The sequence below is a fragment of the Wyeomyia smithii genome, chromosome 1 (genome assembly GCF_029784165.1).
Source record: "Wyeomyia smithii strain HCP4-BCI-WySm-NY-G18 chromosome 1, ASM2978416v1, whole genome shotgun sequence".
Taxonomy (NCBI): domain Eukaryota; kingdom Metazoa; phylum Arthropoda; class Insecta; order Diptera; family Culicidae; genus Wyeomyia; species Wyeomyia smithii.
The window spans coordinates 50,911,728-50,930,594 of record NC_073694.1 but is presented as its reverse complement, the minus strand read 5'-3'; the positions used below and the strand labels follow the sequence as shown (position 1 = coordinate 50,930,594).

The 18,867-nt window shown below is 41.1% G+C and overlaps 2 protein-coding genes across 2 annotated transcripts; both read left to right on the top strand.

The window, feature by feature from the left end:
* Window positions 1–8,008: 8,008 nt before the first annotated feature.
* On the top strand, window positions 8,009–8,567 carry LOC129718647 (histidine-rich glycoprotein-like). Its single transcript, XM_055669624.1, has one exon. It carries the CDS (start codon window positions 8,052–8,054, stop codon window positions 8,514–8,516), a length of 465 nt encoding a protein of 154 aa, XP_055525599.1. The 5' UTR covers window positions 8,009–8,051; the 3' UTR covers window positions 8,517–8,567.
* Window positions 8,568–17,850: 9,283 nt separating this feature from the next.
* LOC129717648 (histidine-rich glycoprotein-like) lies at window positions 17,851–18,354 on the top strand. The gene has a single exon (XM_055667713.1). The coding sequence runs from the start codon at window positions 17,874–17,876 to the stop codon at window positions 18,213–18,215; it is 342 nt and encodes a 113-aa protein (XP_055523688.1). The 5' UTR covers window positions 17,851–17,873; the 3' UTR covers window positions 18,216–18,354.
* The last annotated feature ends 513 nt before the right edge of the window (window positions 18,355–18,867 follow it).

Genomic DNA, 18,867 nt, shown 5'->3' with positions numbered 1-18,867 from the left:
TTCGCAGATGACATTGAAGTTATTGGTGTTAACTGGAGAGCTGTTAAGAAGGCCTTCACAGTTCTCAGAAGAGGAGCTGCGAGAATTGGACTCAAGATAAACACTGCCAAAACGAAGTACATGGTGGCTGGAGCGTGGTAGTTCTACGGGTGTTGGTGCTGCGGTGGAGAAGGATGGGGATAATTTCGAAGTGGTCGACGAATTTATTTATCTTGGTACTCTCGTGACATGTGACAACGAGGTGAGCCGCGAGGTGCAGAGGCGGATTGCGGTGGCGGATAGGGCTTATTACGGATTGCGTAGCCAGCTTAGGTCCCGTAGCCTACAGATCCGTACGAAGTTTGCGCTCTATAGAACTCTGATCCTCCCGGTGGCGCTCTACAAAATGAATCGTGGACGTGGAAGGAGGCCGATCGACGAGCGCTTGAGGTCTTCGAGCGTAGAATCCTGCGATCAATACTCGGAGGCAAACTAGAGAAGGGTGTGTGGCGCAGGCGCATGAATCAAGGCTGTACGAAGTATACAAACACGCTGATATTGTCAAGCTGATGAAACACGGCAGGTTACAGTGGGCTGTCAATGTAGCACCGATGGCGGATGAGGCCGACGACTTCGAGGCAGACCGCGCACGCGCTGGATGTGTGCTGTCGACGAGGATGCCAGAGCAGCGGGTGTTAGGGGAGACTGGAGAGTAGCAGCCCAAGACCGAGTTTGGTGGAGACGTATTCTGGATTCGGCATAGGATTTTAACGATCTGTCGCCATAAAAGTAAGTAAAGTAAGTAAGTTCCACCAGATAGGAGCACAAAGTCTAAAACGTAAACAAAGTTACCACTAACTGTCAGAAAAGTGTGGTTAAAGAGATTCGGAGAGACGGTCTATTAGCGAATTTTATTATTCCACTGTGTGCGGGCAAAACTGCCGAGGTATAATGAAACTTCATCGCCATTTAAGACGCAAGTAAGAAAGAGATGCCAGATAATTGTTTAGGAACTTAGCACATGCGGTGGTGGGTTAAAGCTGACAAATTTTACAGTGCGCTTCGGGCAGCACGGCAGGTCAAAACTGGGTCAAAATCGAGCGAATAAAGAAGCAGTTAGTGCGCTACCAGGTCAAAACGAGGTGCGCTGGTGGAATAAAGAAATTCGTTATATTATGAGTGGTGTCCGCAAACTTTGGCAAATGCACAAGGTGACACAATCGTATCGTTTCGGTGCGAGTAAAATGCAGAAGGTAGAGTGGCGAAAAAAGAACACAATAAAAATATCGAGAGTAGCACGCACTGTTTGATGGCAAATTTGTTGTGTACAAATTTGTGTGGCTCTGTCTGCACTGAGGTGAATTCCAGTCCTAAAGACGACCAACCAGGAGCAAAATTTTAAGTACTTAGTTTTTTATTATATACACATGCAAAACTCATATGAGAGCTATACAAATACCTAGAGGCCTTACTCCTTTCCAATCAGAAAAAAACAGAGAGTACAGAGAGCATGACACTGTTATGATGGAAGAGTCAATGAAAAGGCCTAGCAAACAGAAATAGTTATTTTTGCTTTTAGCTTTGAAATAATGACTTTAGTGACCATTTTGTTGTAAAATAGTGACTTTATTGACTTTCTGGCGTGAATAGTGACTTTTAAGTGACTAGGCTCAAAATAGTGACAAAATCACTAAAAAGTGACTCACTACTAGCACTGCATTAAAGTCAGTCAGTGCCATCGTGCGTGGCACTCAGCGAATGATCGTCCGCACAGGACTTTGTCGCGTGTTTTGCGAAAATTATCACAAGTCTTGTACTGCCACTATTCGCATAATAGTCCTTTGTAAAAGTTGCGAATCCTATGTAAATTTTGCGAAAATGGGTCCATTTTGGCATGTTTTTTAAGAATAACCATTAGAAAAGTAAGGTTCGATTCCCACAACCTCGATTTTTATGTCTACTCTTGTAGAGCATGCCAAAATGGACCCATTTCCGCAAAAAATAAGAAAACATAGGACTTCTACATAGGACTGTTATGCGAATAGCGGCAGTGTAGGAGTCCACAGTAATTTTGAGTTTAGTTATTATTTTCTAGTTCTGTCTCTACTATAATTTGGAGGTTAAACTGCGATCATTTTTTTCCTGGCCTTAAGAACTGTTTTCGGCAATGCTGCATTTCCCAATGATTCTGATCACCGCACACTGGTACCAGAGCGACAAAAACGAGATCGAAATTATTTTAATCCTAACAAATAATTCCAGAGCCGTAGCGTTATTCCTTTAATTATTAGTAAAACGTGATCGAAACTATTCTATCCATTATATTGTTAGTTTTTTATATCTTCTATTTATCCGACCGGGTCTTAATGAATTGTTGGCTGGGAAACTGCGAAGAAGTTTTTTATCCCGAAAAAAAATAATAATAATAGATTATGACATTGAAAAATTGCACCAAGCATGTTTTTATCAAAATGCATGTTCGAAATGTGATAAGGTTTATATTGGACAATATAAAATATTTGAAAAAAAAATGTACAGAACCCATCAACCCTTCATGAGAAAGATCACAGTAATCATTTCTTGTGGCTGTAACCTTTGGAAAAGGTTCCACCGTATAGCAATGCTCTGGTGACAGTGTTGCTATACTATAATCAGACCGAATGTCAGTAAATGTAAATTCCCATGCCAGAAATTGTTTGAATTATATAAATATAAATAAAGAACCATTAAAGTCCGATCTAATTTTAAATATTTTCTCGAAATTTAGAGGCCTCCGAAATAGTGAGTCGTTGCCACGTCGAAAAAGACACCAGTGCAAGAAGATTCGATGTGCCCTGAAATGGGACCATTCACTATTACGGGCGGCCTATCAGGAGCTAGTTAGCTTGCCGAAAAGGGTAACCGTAGGGATGCTAGGCGACTTACTGCCGCAACTTTCATCGGCGATAAGCCAGGACAACAACCTATGGTGGCGCGCAAATCGTCGTTGTTCGGCAGGCAGCGTGATCGGCAAAGCCAGAGAGACTGGTGTCAGCCGAAGGTGCGAGGTTCAGTGTGACGTAGGCTGGAGAGAACCCGATCGGGATGAGGTTCCAGAACATTCCAACGGTTATATAAGGAGGATCCCAACGTGGGACAAGGAAGACCGTTTTAAACCATCAAGGTAATTGGTCAAGTTTCACTATTTTCTTAAACAAGTAATACCAGACGACGTTTTTCCTGGTTAGATTTTGCGCTAATACTTCTAATACCAAAGTGCCGAGTAAGTCCGCGTGTGAGTCAGAGTGATTTAGTGCCGCCGGTGCCGTAGGAACGAGCCATGGACCTGGAGAGCCACGTGCACCACTTCCAACAAGCCTCACCGCCATCGCAGCCACTTCCACCGCCTCCGTCGTAGCCACCTGCAAAGCCAGCATCGCCTCCGCCGCCACCGTCACCTGCAAGTTCTCGCCGTTCGCCACCCGTAGGATTCATCGCAGCCGCAGTCAGTGAGTCGAATATATTTTTCCGTTAAAAGTGTTTAAATTAAAAAAAAGGAAATTTAGTTACAAGAATCTTCGATTTTTATTTCGGACGATTTGCGATCACTTTCTGGTGTGCACCAAAGCCATTGTTTTTACAGGTGGTGATCTTGTCCGAGCGAAGTGTTTCAAGTGAGTTTTCCCTAGCGCGTTTGACGACCCAGAGAGGTCAGAAATATAAGTAGAGTCTTATCCGACTGGGATAGACTACATGGCCCAACAAGGCATGAAAAGTGGTTGCAACAATTTCAAAACAATTTCATCAGAAAATCAATTTATAGCACAAAATCAGAACAATCTGTTTTTGACATTATTGTTAAGTATGAATAAACGGGGCTCGGAAGCATTTCCTTGCGATACACGAAGTGTCTTAGGGGCCATCCACATACCACGTGGACAGATTTTTACCGATTTTGACGCCCCCGCCCTCCCTCCGTGGACAACTGCCCATATAAATTCTAAAAAAAATGTATGGACCGTGGACATTAGCCAACCCTCCCCCCCAAAGCTGTCCACGTGGTATGTGGATGGTCCCATGCAATCCGAATCGAAATCGATGAAACGAATGTTCTGAAATCCACAGTTGTTGCAACGTTATATATTTTTAAATAATTTCAAATGAAACTGTTATTCCCAGCGTATATGAAATAGCATCGAATTTTCGTCAGTTAAAAAAAAACAATCGACCAAACCACATTCTGCTGTATAACAAAAAACCAGAGTTAAGCAATTAAATGAATAGCTACCAATTTTTTTTAGACCAGCTATGTTTCCGTTTCTGTTCACATTACCTATTCACACTAATGGGTAAATCACCACCCAATCGGGTGGTGATGATGGGAGAGTATGTCAAAATCATAACATTGGTAATGCTTTTCGCTACGAAATCTAACATCGCGTCCCAGGGGGGTGAGAAAATCGAATAATGGCGAAGGTTACAACTGGCCCATCTTTCCCTTTATTAGGTCTCGAAACGTTACATTTAATAACATCCGACCGGATTCCGGAGCTTCACTCCTCCGCGGAATCCATTAAATCGTAAAATTCACCCAAAAACGGAGGAAGGAAGGGGGCACATAGCTGACTTAATTAATTCACACCGAGATGGTGAGTTTATCTCGCAAATCGAATCGGATTTTCCGCCGGGGCCTATATAGCAGTCGGAGTCGTTAGGACGCGGCATTTTCTAATAATTAAACACTATCCGCGCGAGCCCAATTAGCTTCCGGACGACCGGATGAATTAGCACTTCGTTTATGGGGTAATTTTGTACACCTTTCGTGAATCGGAAATATTTTCGGCTTCAGCTTCCGCGGGGTGTTGTAGATTCACCGAAGAAAAGGTGTACAGAAGCGGAAATCGTTCTAAGGGGATTTGAGCAAAGGAAAGTATTAAATATTATTATATGATAGGTTGTTGCTAAACGACAGTTGGATTATAGGCTGTGGGTGTTGGAATTATTTTTCATTGGGTTACAGATCTATTTTCTGTTGATAAGGTTCTACTTTTTTACAAGTTTTTCGATATCCTTACTGGTCATTTGCAATCGCTTGAATTTTATCATACTTTTGACGTAGTACTACGTCTTTGTTTTCTATGTTGTAGAACATTCTGTAAAAATGAAAACGAAACCGGCCCAATGTTGGCCAAATTTTAAACCGTAAACACTATAAATTTTGAACATAACCACACAATAAATTTTAACTATATATCGTTGGACAATTTTGTTACATATCAGTTATCATTGTTACTTCATTGCGCAGCAACGAGATTTGATGGAAAGTTTCCAAGTCGAACTTCCGACAACTACGTATGAGCACGCGTAGCACAGAAGCCAAGAATAGACACCAACCGTTTGCTGTGAAATTCTCTATATCCTTATCTGAAAAAAATTGGCAGAAAATACATCAAAATCGCATAAAGTACCTCATTTCTCAGATGCAACTTACAACAAAAACACGTACGACCAGCTGGCTGATCTGTCAAACCGTTGCAGTGTTGCTTGTTTCATTGTTGTTGTTTTCTATGAAGAATAGGTGAGTTATTTTTGCCTACGTTCTTGCCTTTATTTAGTCTCCACTTACAAGATTTGGGTTCGACACTCCTTGATTGCATTGGATTTGAATCCTCTTGATGTTATTCCTCAGTATTCCAACTTTTTCAAGGGTTGGAGTAAAATTAAGGCAGGCTTGGATTTGCATGTGGACCTCAGATCTTATTATGGAAAACTTCAAGATCGGCCTATTATGTGACTTTGAAAATATCATTGCAAATCAGCTTTTTTCCGGACAAATATCGACAAAAATCGATTATTCAGCATAAATAACAGTAAGTGGTGATAATAACGAAGATTCAAATACCACAAAAAGTCACCATCGTCGCGAATCGTCTGATAACGTTAAACGATAAGTGGTTTATCATAGCTACACTGGATTCTTTTTTTACGCGATTGATACGTTTTCGCAAAAAAAGAATCGCGTAAAAAAAGTCGCGTAATTTTCAACAATTCGAGTAAAAAAGAACACGCCGTTTTGATAAAACTATCCGCCACGTGTAAAAAACACCGTGTAAAATAAAATTCGGTGAAAGACAATCGCGTAAAAAAAGAATTCAGTGTATTCTGCTTGAAAGAACGGCTTTGTTGTGAGTGTTTTATTTTTTTTATGAATTCTCCGAGGTTATGTATGGGAAGACCTCAATCACACTACTCAGTGAACAGAAACAGAACATTTCTATAAATTCAATATGCACAACACTTTTTCAGTCATTCCTTCGATAGTTCTTGATAGTGACTGTTTGTTTGGGTGTTGCTGTGTTTGAGTTGTGTAACTAAAACGTCGCATCAAAATTTACTTACTTGGACGAAACGGTAGTTTAAAAATACGGTTAGAGAGAAGCTGCCGGAATGTTTTCGATCGAACTAATCTAATATGAAATCGTTTATGTTTATTAAATATTCTTTTCGGATAAAATGCGGTTGAAGAATAAGATACAAAATGCTTTGTGTTCCTTTTTAGTCTTCTCATTAAGAACTTTCTAAATTATTTAGATATTGGCAAAACACAACTGTATACCAACAAAAAATATCCTAGTGTAAAGACTGAGTCTTTTAACTACGATGCTCAGCGCAATTTCTTCCCAAAATATAAAACGCGACAGAACGACCGACGAAGACCTTTTTAGAGTTTCGGATACAGCCAACGATAACCACGCTCATGTAGTGGATTAATTCGACCGATCGTATATTTATTTGATATTGCTTTTATATGATTGATTTAAATTAATGTGTGTGAGTTGTGGAATGTGATCTTCTCTCTCGTGCTATGACCGGCAGCACCAACTTCCGGTAGCACCAATTGGTTTACACTAGGCTTACGAAAATGAAATTCCACGGATTAAAGTTTTCTCGCAGTCGATTCGCACTTCCATCATTCCTTATGTTTCAGACGATAATCATATCAAGAAGACTAGGAACTCTGCTTGAAATCTAGCGGCAGTTTTTGCAGAGCAATCTGTTGAATAGAGATGGAACTGACGCATGCTAGTATGTGTGAGCTAGCGATGCGAATGCAATCCGAACAGGCGAATGCACAGGCAGAATCATCGCATACGCACACAATGTCTTCGTGATGTAATTACCACCGCTTCCATAACAAGCTTCCACCTTTAATAGATGGAGTGCGCTATTTGATTCGACGCTTGTCATTTGTATGGAATAGATCCAGAGATGCCAGTCTTCTTGATATGGCAATCGTGTCTTTCCATGATATAGTGCCCCTGCTGGAACAATGTATAACATTTCACAACCAAGTTTATGCACTTTTGGAAGAATCTTTATTATACCATTGTTTGATTGTATCTTTTCCATAGTCCGCGGAATACGCTAGAACATCAATTTACGAATTTAAGTGAGAATTTAGATTCCAAGACGTTCTATTGTGCAAAGAAATAAATAGTACTGCTCAAGCACAGAAAGTAATAAAAAAGCTCCCCCGCTTGGTTTCCCCGTGCAATAACAATATACACGATATAACATCAAAGTCGCTAAAAAAATTACTTCATTTCTCCAATCCAAGTCACAGACGAAAACACGTATAAACAACTGTCTGGTCTGTCAAACCAGTACAGTGTTGCTAATTTCGTTGTTGTTGTATTCTGTGAAAAAAAAGTAGGTGCGTGATATTTCTACCAGCGCCTCTACTTACTTTTATGGCATGCCCATTTTTTCCGAGAAATATTTCACACCAAAAAAAAATCGGTTATTCAACATCCATAAATAACAGTAAACGGTGTTAATCACGATGAAACAAATCCAACAATACAAAAAGTGGTTTATCATTGTTATTTTGCTTGAAAGAACAGCACTGTTATCAGTGTTTTATTTATTTGTGAATTCTCCGAGGTTGTTCATAGAATGACCACAATCACACCACTTAGTGAACAGAAACAGAATATTCCTATAAATGAGATATGTACTACACATTTTCTGTCATTCCTTCGGAAAGCGTCCTATCAAGTATTGCTATTACTAAAGACTGCCCCACAACCCGCATGAGAGTCCCATCTCGCATACCGTTTTTTCACCGAATGAATCCGAACTATCCGCATCGTCCGCTGCCGCTGGGAGTAGTGCATCTACTGGGGCTCCTTACACCGCCCCTCTTCAAGCCGCACCACCCACCAGGACATCACCATCCACCAGGACATCACCACCCACCTGGACATCACCACCCGCCAGGACATCACCACCCACCTGGACACCACTACCCGCCAGGACAGCACCACCCGCCAGGACATCACCACCCGCCAGGACATCACCACCCACCTGGACATCACCACCCGCCAGGACATCACCACCCACCTGGACACCACTACCCGCCAGGGCATCACCATCCGCCAGGACATCATCATCCGCCGGGACCTTACCATCCGCCTGGACATCACCATCCACCAGGGCACTGTTCCCCAGGACACTATCCACCAGGACACTATGGCGGTCCCCAGCTGAGAAAATAAACAAATAGTGGCTGTTGAAAAATCCAAGCATTTTTTCTCGAAGATCATGACTAATGAATATTTTAATATACATATAAGTGATAAGTGATTCGAATTATAACACAAAAGTTTACTAGAAGAATGAAATTTGGAAATTCGGTTACCCATTTCTTAATTTTAAAAGTGTAGAAAATAGCAGCAAACCAACGCTATAACTCATCTTTCGCGACCAAAAAAAGCTGGAAAAATATTTACTTGATAGTGTACGCAAGTCGCGATCAGATAAGAAAACGATTTCGATTTTAATGGCTGTTGATAGTGACTGTTTATTTCAATGTTGTTCGGCATGAATTTTGTGACTAGAAAATCACAACCATTGCTGACATGGAGCTTAGTTTGGTGAAACGGTTTTCTGAAAAAGTGTTTAGAGAGAAACTGCCGGATTCTTTTCGATCAAACTAACCTAAGTTGAAATTGATCATGCTTACTAGATAAAGGTCGTAGTATGAGAAACAAAATGTTTTGTGACCAGACAATCTTCTTTAAAGAACTATCAAAATTATTCAGGTATCGGCATGAAAAGACTGTGCTCCAACAAAAAACCAATTTTTATGAAATTGCACTACCACGGATTAAAGTTATCACTAAATCGTTACTCCGGTGAAACCAATTTGCATTATCACCATTCTTTATCGTACAGAAGATAAGCAAAACAAGAAATATCGATTACCTTACAGTGGTGAAGGTAAGCTATACCCTGCGATTTTATCTCGAAAATATAGTCATCCCTGTAGTGCACAGAATTTATTTGGAATGCAGTATTTTATTTCTACAGCTTGTTCTAAGTGCAGATTGCGATTAATAAAAAATGGCATCGGACGAACAGTTTTTATCTTGGCGCTGCTATGGAAGCTTGCAATTCACTGGTGGAAATAATTCTAACGCCACCTTCAATAAAGTGTTTTTTTTTTATAAAGTTGTTATGCAAGAATATTTGACATTTCTATAATACAAGTACGATTACCTATCATTTCGTGCCTATTGATCATTTGAATAATGAATGTATACATAATATGTTGTTTCATTTGGTTTTTTAATGTGGAAATGAACATAACAAAACTTCGGCCGGCAACACTGCTTTTCGAAGTGTTCTAACCGAGCCATTGGCATCCCTATACCGAGTAACAGTGAATGATAATGAACTCATGTCCTGGGCTCAAATTAATTTGTGCCCACCGTCAGCAGAAAGATAACAACAACAATATCGCACGCTAGCCTGGGGGCTAATGCGGGTCTCGATCAACTAGATTAGTTGAGAGCATTCGTTATCGATATTTTTTTCAGCACATTTTGCATGTTGTAGGATAAGTACAACGATACACCGTGCCCCAGTGCTGAGTCGAGATAATTTCCAGCTCGAAAAGTTCCTTGACCTGATCGGGAATCGAACGATATCACAACCGTGTGGGAGAGCTAGCCGACCGACATCGCTAACCACAGAACCACGGAGACCAGCAGTAAGATAAAGATGTATGAAAAGAGGCGGTGATATGCTATCTCGTTTAAACATATGTTGAGATGTTAGCCCTTGAAACATGGCGCGATGCCATAGGGGTGGTTCTAACCGTTCTAACGGAGGTTTGCAATATTAGAAAAACAATCATCAAACGACGCGATGCGGTGCTTATTTTAATTAACACGCTGAAGGGAAGGGCCTCTCTATCCATCACTCTCTCCATCAATTGAAACAGTCATCAGTTTCATTTGAAATGATCTGATTAGTTTAATACCACATGAGAAAAAACCCGTGATCAAAACTAATTCACAGTGAAAATGTTTATCGTGATTCGATGACAGTAGCCGAATGGAATGAACTGGAAATGTAACTGGTCGAATTGAAACGATTGCATCCAATCATCAATTTCATTGTTATATTTTGAAAATACTATGACAAGCACTATTAATTTTTTTTCACATATCATTTATTTGACACGGCACAAATACAATTTAATGTTTAACGACGCCAATTATATTTTATGACCTAAAACTAAAAGCAAATTTTTTATCCTCGCTGCCGACTAAAGATGAAGCACTATTAAATCTCCGTTGATGAGAGTGTTGCCCCGATGCTACCCGTTGATGTACACCATCCCCCCTGACAATTTCAATGCGATTGGCTGTTCTAGTGACACACCCGTGAGGCGGTAATTAAACTACAGAAGACTCGATTTTGAAGCTTTTAATGCTTTTATTTCAAACATTGACTGGCCAGCACTGTTGAACAGTAATGATGTGGACTTGATGGCAGCAAACTTCTGCTCAGTTGTTGGTTCATGGCTTAGAGGAAATTTACCATTTGTGAAACAGCCTTCCACTCCAGCTTGGAGTAACCACAGCTTAAGAGTTTTAAAGCGTAAACGAAACGCATGCCTGCGCAGGCTTCGCCGTTTGCGGTCTTACGAATCTAAACAAAATTTTAAACGCTCAAGTGAAGAATATCGGCGGTTAAACTCTAGTCTTTACAAATCATATGTTCTGGGAGTTCAAACAGACTTGCGCAGAAATCCGAAAAAATTTTGGAATTTCGTTAAATCAAAACGGAAAAGTCGCTCAACTCCTTCGGACGTCTATTTGGAGGAAATGGTATCCTGCTCGGACTCTGACTCTTGTGAGCTTTTTGCGAAGTTTTTCTCCTCAGTATTTGCCACGGATTGTGCCTCAAATGACGATGCTCGGCGTGCTGCGGCTAATGTGCCAGCCGACCTTGTTGATCTTGACATTTTTGAAATCACACATGACATGATTACTACCGCCGCTAAGAAACTTGAATGTTCGTACTTTGTTGGTCCCGACGGAATACCGACCGTTCTTTTGTGCCGTTGTATTGATATTCTGGCTGCTCCACTTTGCACAATTTTCACCCAATCTTTGGCTCAAGGGAAGTTTCCTGAGGTATGGAAGCACTCCTATATGTTTCCGGTTTTTAAAAGTGGTGATCGACGAAATGTCAAAAACTACCGTGGAATAACTAATCTGTCAGCTGCGTCTAAATTGTTCGAGATCATTGTAAGCTCTATTGTATTGAATTGCACACGCAACTACATTTCTTCGGACCAGCATGGTTTTGTTCCTGGGCGATCTGTAACAACAAATCTGATGGATTTCACGTCGAATTGTATTTCTGAACTCGACCGAAACGTACAGGTTGACGTTATTTACACTGACCTCAAAGCTGCCTTCGACCGAATTGATCATCGGATACTGCTGAACAAAATTTCCCGTCTTGGTGCTTCATCACGGTTCGTTAAATGGCTTGAATCATTCCTGTGCAATAGAATTTTGCAAGTTAAGCTTGGATCAGATGTATCGTCTGCGTTCACGAACAAGTCTGGCGTACCACAGGGTAGTAACCTAGGACCGCTTCTTTTCATTATTTTCTTCAATGACGTTGCTGATGCACTTGGGATGGGTTGCAGATGTAAACTAATCTGATGCCGATGATTTAAAAATTTACTTGACGATTCGCACCATCGAGGATTGTTATCGTCTACAATCACTTTTAAATACCTTTGTGACGTGGTGTAAACTAAACTCGCTAATTCTGAGTACTGCAAAATGAGAAGTGATAACCTTTCACTGCATTGAACGGCCAATTGATTTGATTTGATTTTTATTAGAGAGCTTTTAACCAGAAGGTCATTCAGCTCTTAACATGAACGGCCAATACTGTTTGATTATGCTGTCGACGGAGAAGTGCTTCGCAGAGTAGATTACGTCAACGACCTTGGAGTTATTCTTGACAGAAAGCTGACTTTCGATAGACACCGTGCTGCAATTGTTTCGAAAGCAAGTCGGCAATTAGGATTCATCGCAAAAATTGGACGTGACTTCAAGGATCCCCATTGTCTGAAAGCTTTATACTGCTCACTTGTACGACCCCTACTAGAAAACGTAAGTGTGGTTTGGAGTCCGCACCAGCTTTCATGGAACCTGCGCCTCGAGCGTATACAGAGATGTTTCGTCCGATTGGCCCTGAATGAACTACCTTGGCGTGATCCTATGAATCTGCCACCCTACCCGGATCGTTGCCGCCTGCTTGGACTAGACACTCTAGAGCACCGCCGCAAAGTACAACAGGCTGTATGCATTGCCAAGATTCTAAACGCTGAACTGGATTCCCCGAAGTTGCTGTCATTGATGAATTTCCGTGCATCTCAACGTATGCTGAGGCCCTCTTCGATGCTTTTGAACCAATTCCATCGCACGAACTATGGTTATTATGAACCTGTTGCCTTTTGTGTGAGAACATTCACGAGTGTCGAGCATCTTTTTGATTTTGGTGTGCCTAGTCATATTTTTAAACGTAGGTTACCCTAATTCTGGTTACTTTTAATGATTATCCTTTTTCATTAAGACTTTATGTCAGATGATGCACTTAGAAATAAACAAATAAACAAATAAATAAACAAATGGTCACGTATCACATATACGTGTCACAGAAATATTGCAAAACAAACTAACCTTCTCTCTCCGATCCAAATCACAAACGAAAACATGATCAGTTGAGTCGACGATCTGTCAAATCGGAGCATTGTTGCTAGTTTTTTTATTATTGTTATTTACTGTAGAAATCAAATGCGTAATATTTCTGCAGTTGTTCGAAGCTTGTTTCATTTAGAATCCGGAACTCATGAAATAGCCACGGTACAATTCGGTTAAAATTAACCAGGATCTTTGTGTGTTTTAATAAATCGTAGAATTTGCTTCTAGAGGCACTCTTGCGGGTATACCATTAAGTCCATCGTCTGGTTTGTAATAAAAACCTTGGTTTTTCGTTCACAGCTGCAAATTCCTTACCAGATCATTAGTTTTCATGCAAATTTATCAGCGAAAATAATGGGAAACGTGTTTGGCCGTGATGAACCAAATAAACGAAGAAATATAGACAGAGTTCGATAGTTTTAGGTTAGGTTAGGAAAACATTTTGATAATGATATTACTCAAAGAATGATAATGACATTTGCTCATAAGGGTTCTGATACTAGGTCGACTAAGGGGTTACAACGGTATGTCGAATAGGAATAATAGGCATCGTCACCCTCCAACATCCCTGCTCAATTCCGGCATTTCTTAATCTGAGGTTTGCCCTGCTCCAGAGCACTTACCGGGCAGCGGTTTCAATGGCTTCAATCCAAAATCCCTTGCTAGCGCCGGAGTGAACGAACATCGACCGAGCCTCTGTGACGAGGGTAGGGTGCGCTCGTTCTGCTCCGACGCGGTGTACTTCACCTTAATTCCCTTTTTGCGGCAGAACTTTATGAATAAACACCAGTACTAGCCGCCGCTGTCACAGCGAACACAGGCAATTCGCTTTCCGAACTGCGCTTTCGCGATGACCGTGTGCTCCTCAAAGCACCGTATTACTTCATATTTCGTCGCTATAAGATAGACTTCCGCGATCCGACTCCAGTTACCAATAAAGCTAACAAAATACTTCGCCCCATCATGATTCACAGGAGTAATTGGTCCGCAAACGGCCGTATGCACCAGTTCTAGAAATCCAGTTCTAGAACCAGTTCTAGAACGTGTTTCGACATGTCGCTTTTCGAAAGGCTTGCGGATCTGCCTACCCTCGACATATTCTCAAATCACGATAAAATCATTGTCTGTCGGCTTCGATGTTTTGTCCATTCCGTTGACCATGCCAGTTTTAATGAGCCGCACAAGGTTCTTCTGATTCAGGTGGCCATACCGGTGAGGCAAAAGTTCATCACACTTACGCACTTCACCACACAAGTACTGCGACGGACGATGCGTCCATCACCTTCTCATCCACATAGCATTCAAGTTCGTACAGTAGATGTCCACGCTTGCCAATCGCGACTTCATCCGAGACCTTAAAAATCTTCACCGTCTCGCTTTAAAAAATCACTGACATTCCTGCACATTCAACCTTTCTTAGGGAGAATAGATTGCACCAGGGTTCTACATTTTCGAAACAAAACAATGAAACTGATATACTCGCGCTGTAATTTCGATTCGAACAGTTTCATTTTCACTTGATTCCTTTCGGCTACTGTCAACGAATCACTTCTTTCACTCTTTCCCGTCTGTTGTTCATCGGATCGTTTCAAATGAAACTAATGACTATTTCAATCGACGGAGAGAGTGACTTTTTCCTTCCCTTCAGCGTCTCAATTGAAATTAGCACCGCATCACGTCGTTTGATGGTGGTTTTCTAACACCGCAAGCCGTAGTTAGAACGGCAACGGCATCCAATAAATACGTTACGCAAGTTCCGACCAATATTTCTTCCATATATATGCGTGAAGTACTGTATGGAAGCCTTCTGTCTCCGTCGGCGTTCATTGTCATTTTCAATTGAGAATCGTCATGTGAGAGTGATGGTGATAATCTCCGCTTTCAATTGAAAAGCATTTGGGTCAATTTCTAGCCCTTCAGTTATCAGAATCACAGCAAGAGCTTTCGACTGGGTTACATGTGACTCACGAAGTGCTCGAAAATGATACAAAGGCTTTTCACTTGAAAGTTACGGGTCAAAGCGTCACTCTAACCTGATAATTGTCAATTTAGAATGACTTTGTCAGGCTCTGGATTGCACTTTGCGTCTCATACAAAAAGTACATTCTTTACTTCGCACGCGGTCTTTTTTCCTGGTCTAGCAGCCGACTTCGGTACAACATCGATATTCAGCTGCTCCATCTCCTCCAACGCTCGCTTCGAGTAATGGGCCGACGCCAAATCTGGCCAGAACACCGTATCTTCGCCCTAATGGTATTTCTTGATGAACGACGCAACTTCTGGCAAGCACTTCGTACTATGAATTTCCCCGTTCATGGCCAGCCCGGAGCGAAAGAGGAGCGGCTTTGACATCCCCTTCTCGCTGATTATCAGCCACAGCAGCACCTTATTTGGGAATTTGGTGTGTGAAATAAATTTCACCTCGGAGCTCACTTCCTTCGTGGGAGAAGTGAAATACGAAGTACCCTGCCAGTCGTTGCCATCCAGGGTGAGATAGGTCTCGTCGTCCATCACCACTGCCACGTCACGGCATACCCGGCGTCCACAAAATGCCGCACGATGTCCGTTTTTGACGCGGGCGGCGGGGTACCGTTCTTTGAAAGCGCACACTTCTGAACGGAGTAGCTTCACTTTTTTCGCCATCCCAGTTACAGTTTGACTGATAGAGCTGTCATTTTTTTTACTAGCTCGTGGGTTACTTTGATTGATGATGCGCGAGTAGTTTCGCCAGTGCGATTAAAGGTTTAACTTTAACGAAAAATCGGCAATTTTTGTCCATTTTTTTACCGCAAACGTTATCATATTTTTTTGCGATATCCCGATTCGAGCGTACTGCGTTCGTTTACTTTGATTGCCCTCAACACCTTCCAGCTCAGCTGTAGGTCGCATTCTTCACTACGACGCTTCCCGGGTCACGGTCATCCGTTTTTGGAAATGTTTGAGCACATCATGTACAGTTGATGCGGAAAATTTTAGTGGTTTGCCATTTTCTGAGCGGACCACGTCGGGTTTTCAACGTGAGTGTGCAGTATTATTTTTCTTCTTTTATCTTCCATTTAGCACAACTTTGAACTTCACGTATCGAGATGAAACTTTCAGCCCTGTGAGGTGAATAGAGATAAGTGACTTTTCACCTACGATCACTAGTGAACGTGAAAACCCTGGTAAAGTTGCTTATGTTTCCTCCAAACTGTAATTCATCACATTTCGTTGCTTCGACTTTTTATCATTTTTTACCATTCCTGATCGGTTATGTTTAGCAGCTTCTTCCGATTCATGATCACGAATGAGAAATTTATTCAGAAACTAGTTTAGAACTTATAATAAGTGTTCAAATAATTATTAAACCAGCTGTTAAAAACATAGCATTGCAAACAAAACAGTGATTAGTAAATATTTTCCTCTATGAGTGGCATATTCGTACGTATATAGGTCCATGGTTTCCAAACAAATAGCTGTCAAAACATCTCAAATGCGACCACTAGAGGCGCTGCTCTAAGACTGACAATATTTCCGGATTATAAATAAAGCAAGCTCTATTGGTTATGTGTCCTTTATTTTATTTCGTGTTCAGATTGCGATTTCATGTATTCACCATGCTATACAAAGGTTCCATAAACACAAGATGTTACGTCAAAATCGTAAAACAAACTTACCTTATTTCTCCAATCCAAATCACAAGCAAAAACATTTACGACCAGCTGATTCGTTAATCTGTCAAACCAATGCAGTGTTGCTAATTGAGCAAGTCCACGCTACTTCGCAATTCGATCCTGATCGATCATTTCCGTTTTCGCTGATACTATGCACAGTTGTTCCTTTTTGATGAAGAGGTCATCCTATAATATCAGTTCTTCATGTAGACTCACGACTGCTATTGATTTGACTAAAATATTTTTTGTCAGAAAAATGGCTTGTTTGATTGAAATGGTGTCTTCAGCAAAGTTGTAAGTTATAAAAGTGCGGTTCTAGGAAAAAAATACACTGCAAAAAAAATCCTGGGTCACATTTTTTATATTGTCACAAAATATGAAATATCTCAAAAAGTGCCTTTTCTAAAAATCTCCTTATTTTACACATATTAGAAAACGGATCACGGATAACCCACAAAAAGAGAAATCGTCTAGGTCAGCATTTCCCAACTACCTCCCTGAGTTGAAGCAGCAATACGCTGATTACTAAATCCCTATTTTTCTATTTGTGGTGTAACGAACGAAATTATTCTTCCAAAACGGCCAGCTCTTTGCTACGACTCAAGAGTAAAATTCATTCTCTCGGTGTTGTGGCCTATTTAAATTCGCTGCTGGCATGAAACGAACAGGATTTCCTCGGAGCCTCCTCTAGGGCCTCCCCCGAGCCGTGTTTGCGTGTTTTCAAGATATTTGTTTATTTATTTGTTTCTTTGGCTTGTGGAACAGCAAATTAATTCATTAAAGCAATTTGCAAAACTTCCACCATGGCTCAGCAGCTGCTAAAACGGAAACGATGATTGAGACATTTGTCGGAAATTGCTCATGCATAGCTGAAAATAGAAACAACTCACATCTGTTACGCGTGAAGAGTGTCGTTAAATCCGAAGCTTTGCGCTTGATAAACAAATTTCGCAGTTACCGAAAACAAAATCACCGACGCTACGAATCGTCTGATAACGTTTGAAGATAAGAGGTTTATCGTTGTTATCTTGCTTAGAAGAAGGGCTCTGTTATCTTTGTTTCAAGTAAAGAAAGAGAGAATCTCACCACTAAGTGAACAGAAACAGGACTTTCCTATAAATGTAATTTGTACAACACTTTATCAGTCATTCCTTCGGTACGCGTCCCATCAAGCAGCCAGCAGATGTCGTACTATCCGGATCAGCATGGTAACTTTCCGCACGGCCAGCAGCTGCCCCACAACCCACACGAGGGTCCCATCTCGCATACCGTTTTTCCGCCGAATATGAATCCCAACTATCCGCATCGACCGCTGCAGCCGGGAGGAGTGCATCTACCGGGGCACCTTCCACCGCCTCACTTGCTGCCACCGCCAGGGAATCATCCACACTATCCGCCAGGACATCACTACCCACCAGGGCACTATCCGCCGGGACACTATCCGCCAGAACACTATCCGCCCCACTATCCGATCCACGAGCAGGCAGTTGCATATGGCAGTTCCCAGCCGGAAAAACCGAAATGAATAGTGACTGTTGTGTGGTAGTGACAAATAGTTCAGTTTTATCCGAATTTCATGACTGTTTGATTATTTGAGAATATTATTTGTAAGTGCATTTGATAACAAAAACAGTTTATTAGAATATATTTCTTGAATTTACAAATTTATGCAATATCAGAAAATGATGACGTTCGGACGGTAAATCAACGCTGTTACTCATCACTTGCGACCAAGAGATTCGAAATACATTTGCCTGATAGTAAGCACGTTAATCGCGATCTGATAAGAAATCGATTTCGGTTTGGTTGGATATTGATAGTGACTTTTTGTTTTGCGTGCTCTTCCGTATGAATTTTGTGACTTAAAAGTCACAACAAAAACTGCTGGCTTGGAACTCAGTTTGCCTTTTCAGAAAAAAAATCAGTCGTTATAAAAGATGCAAAATGTTTCGTGGAGTTTTTCTGTATCTATTAATTTTTTTTATTAAGTACTGCACTCCAACAAAAATCGCTGACGATATTGAAATTTAGATTAAAGTTTTCACCATGTCTTATCGTACAGACGATAAAAAAAAACAAGAAATATCGATTTCTTCACAGTGGTGAAGGCTAGTTACAGTCTGAGATCTTATCTCGAAAATATATTCATCCCTGCAGTAGGGGTACCTGGGGTAATA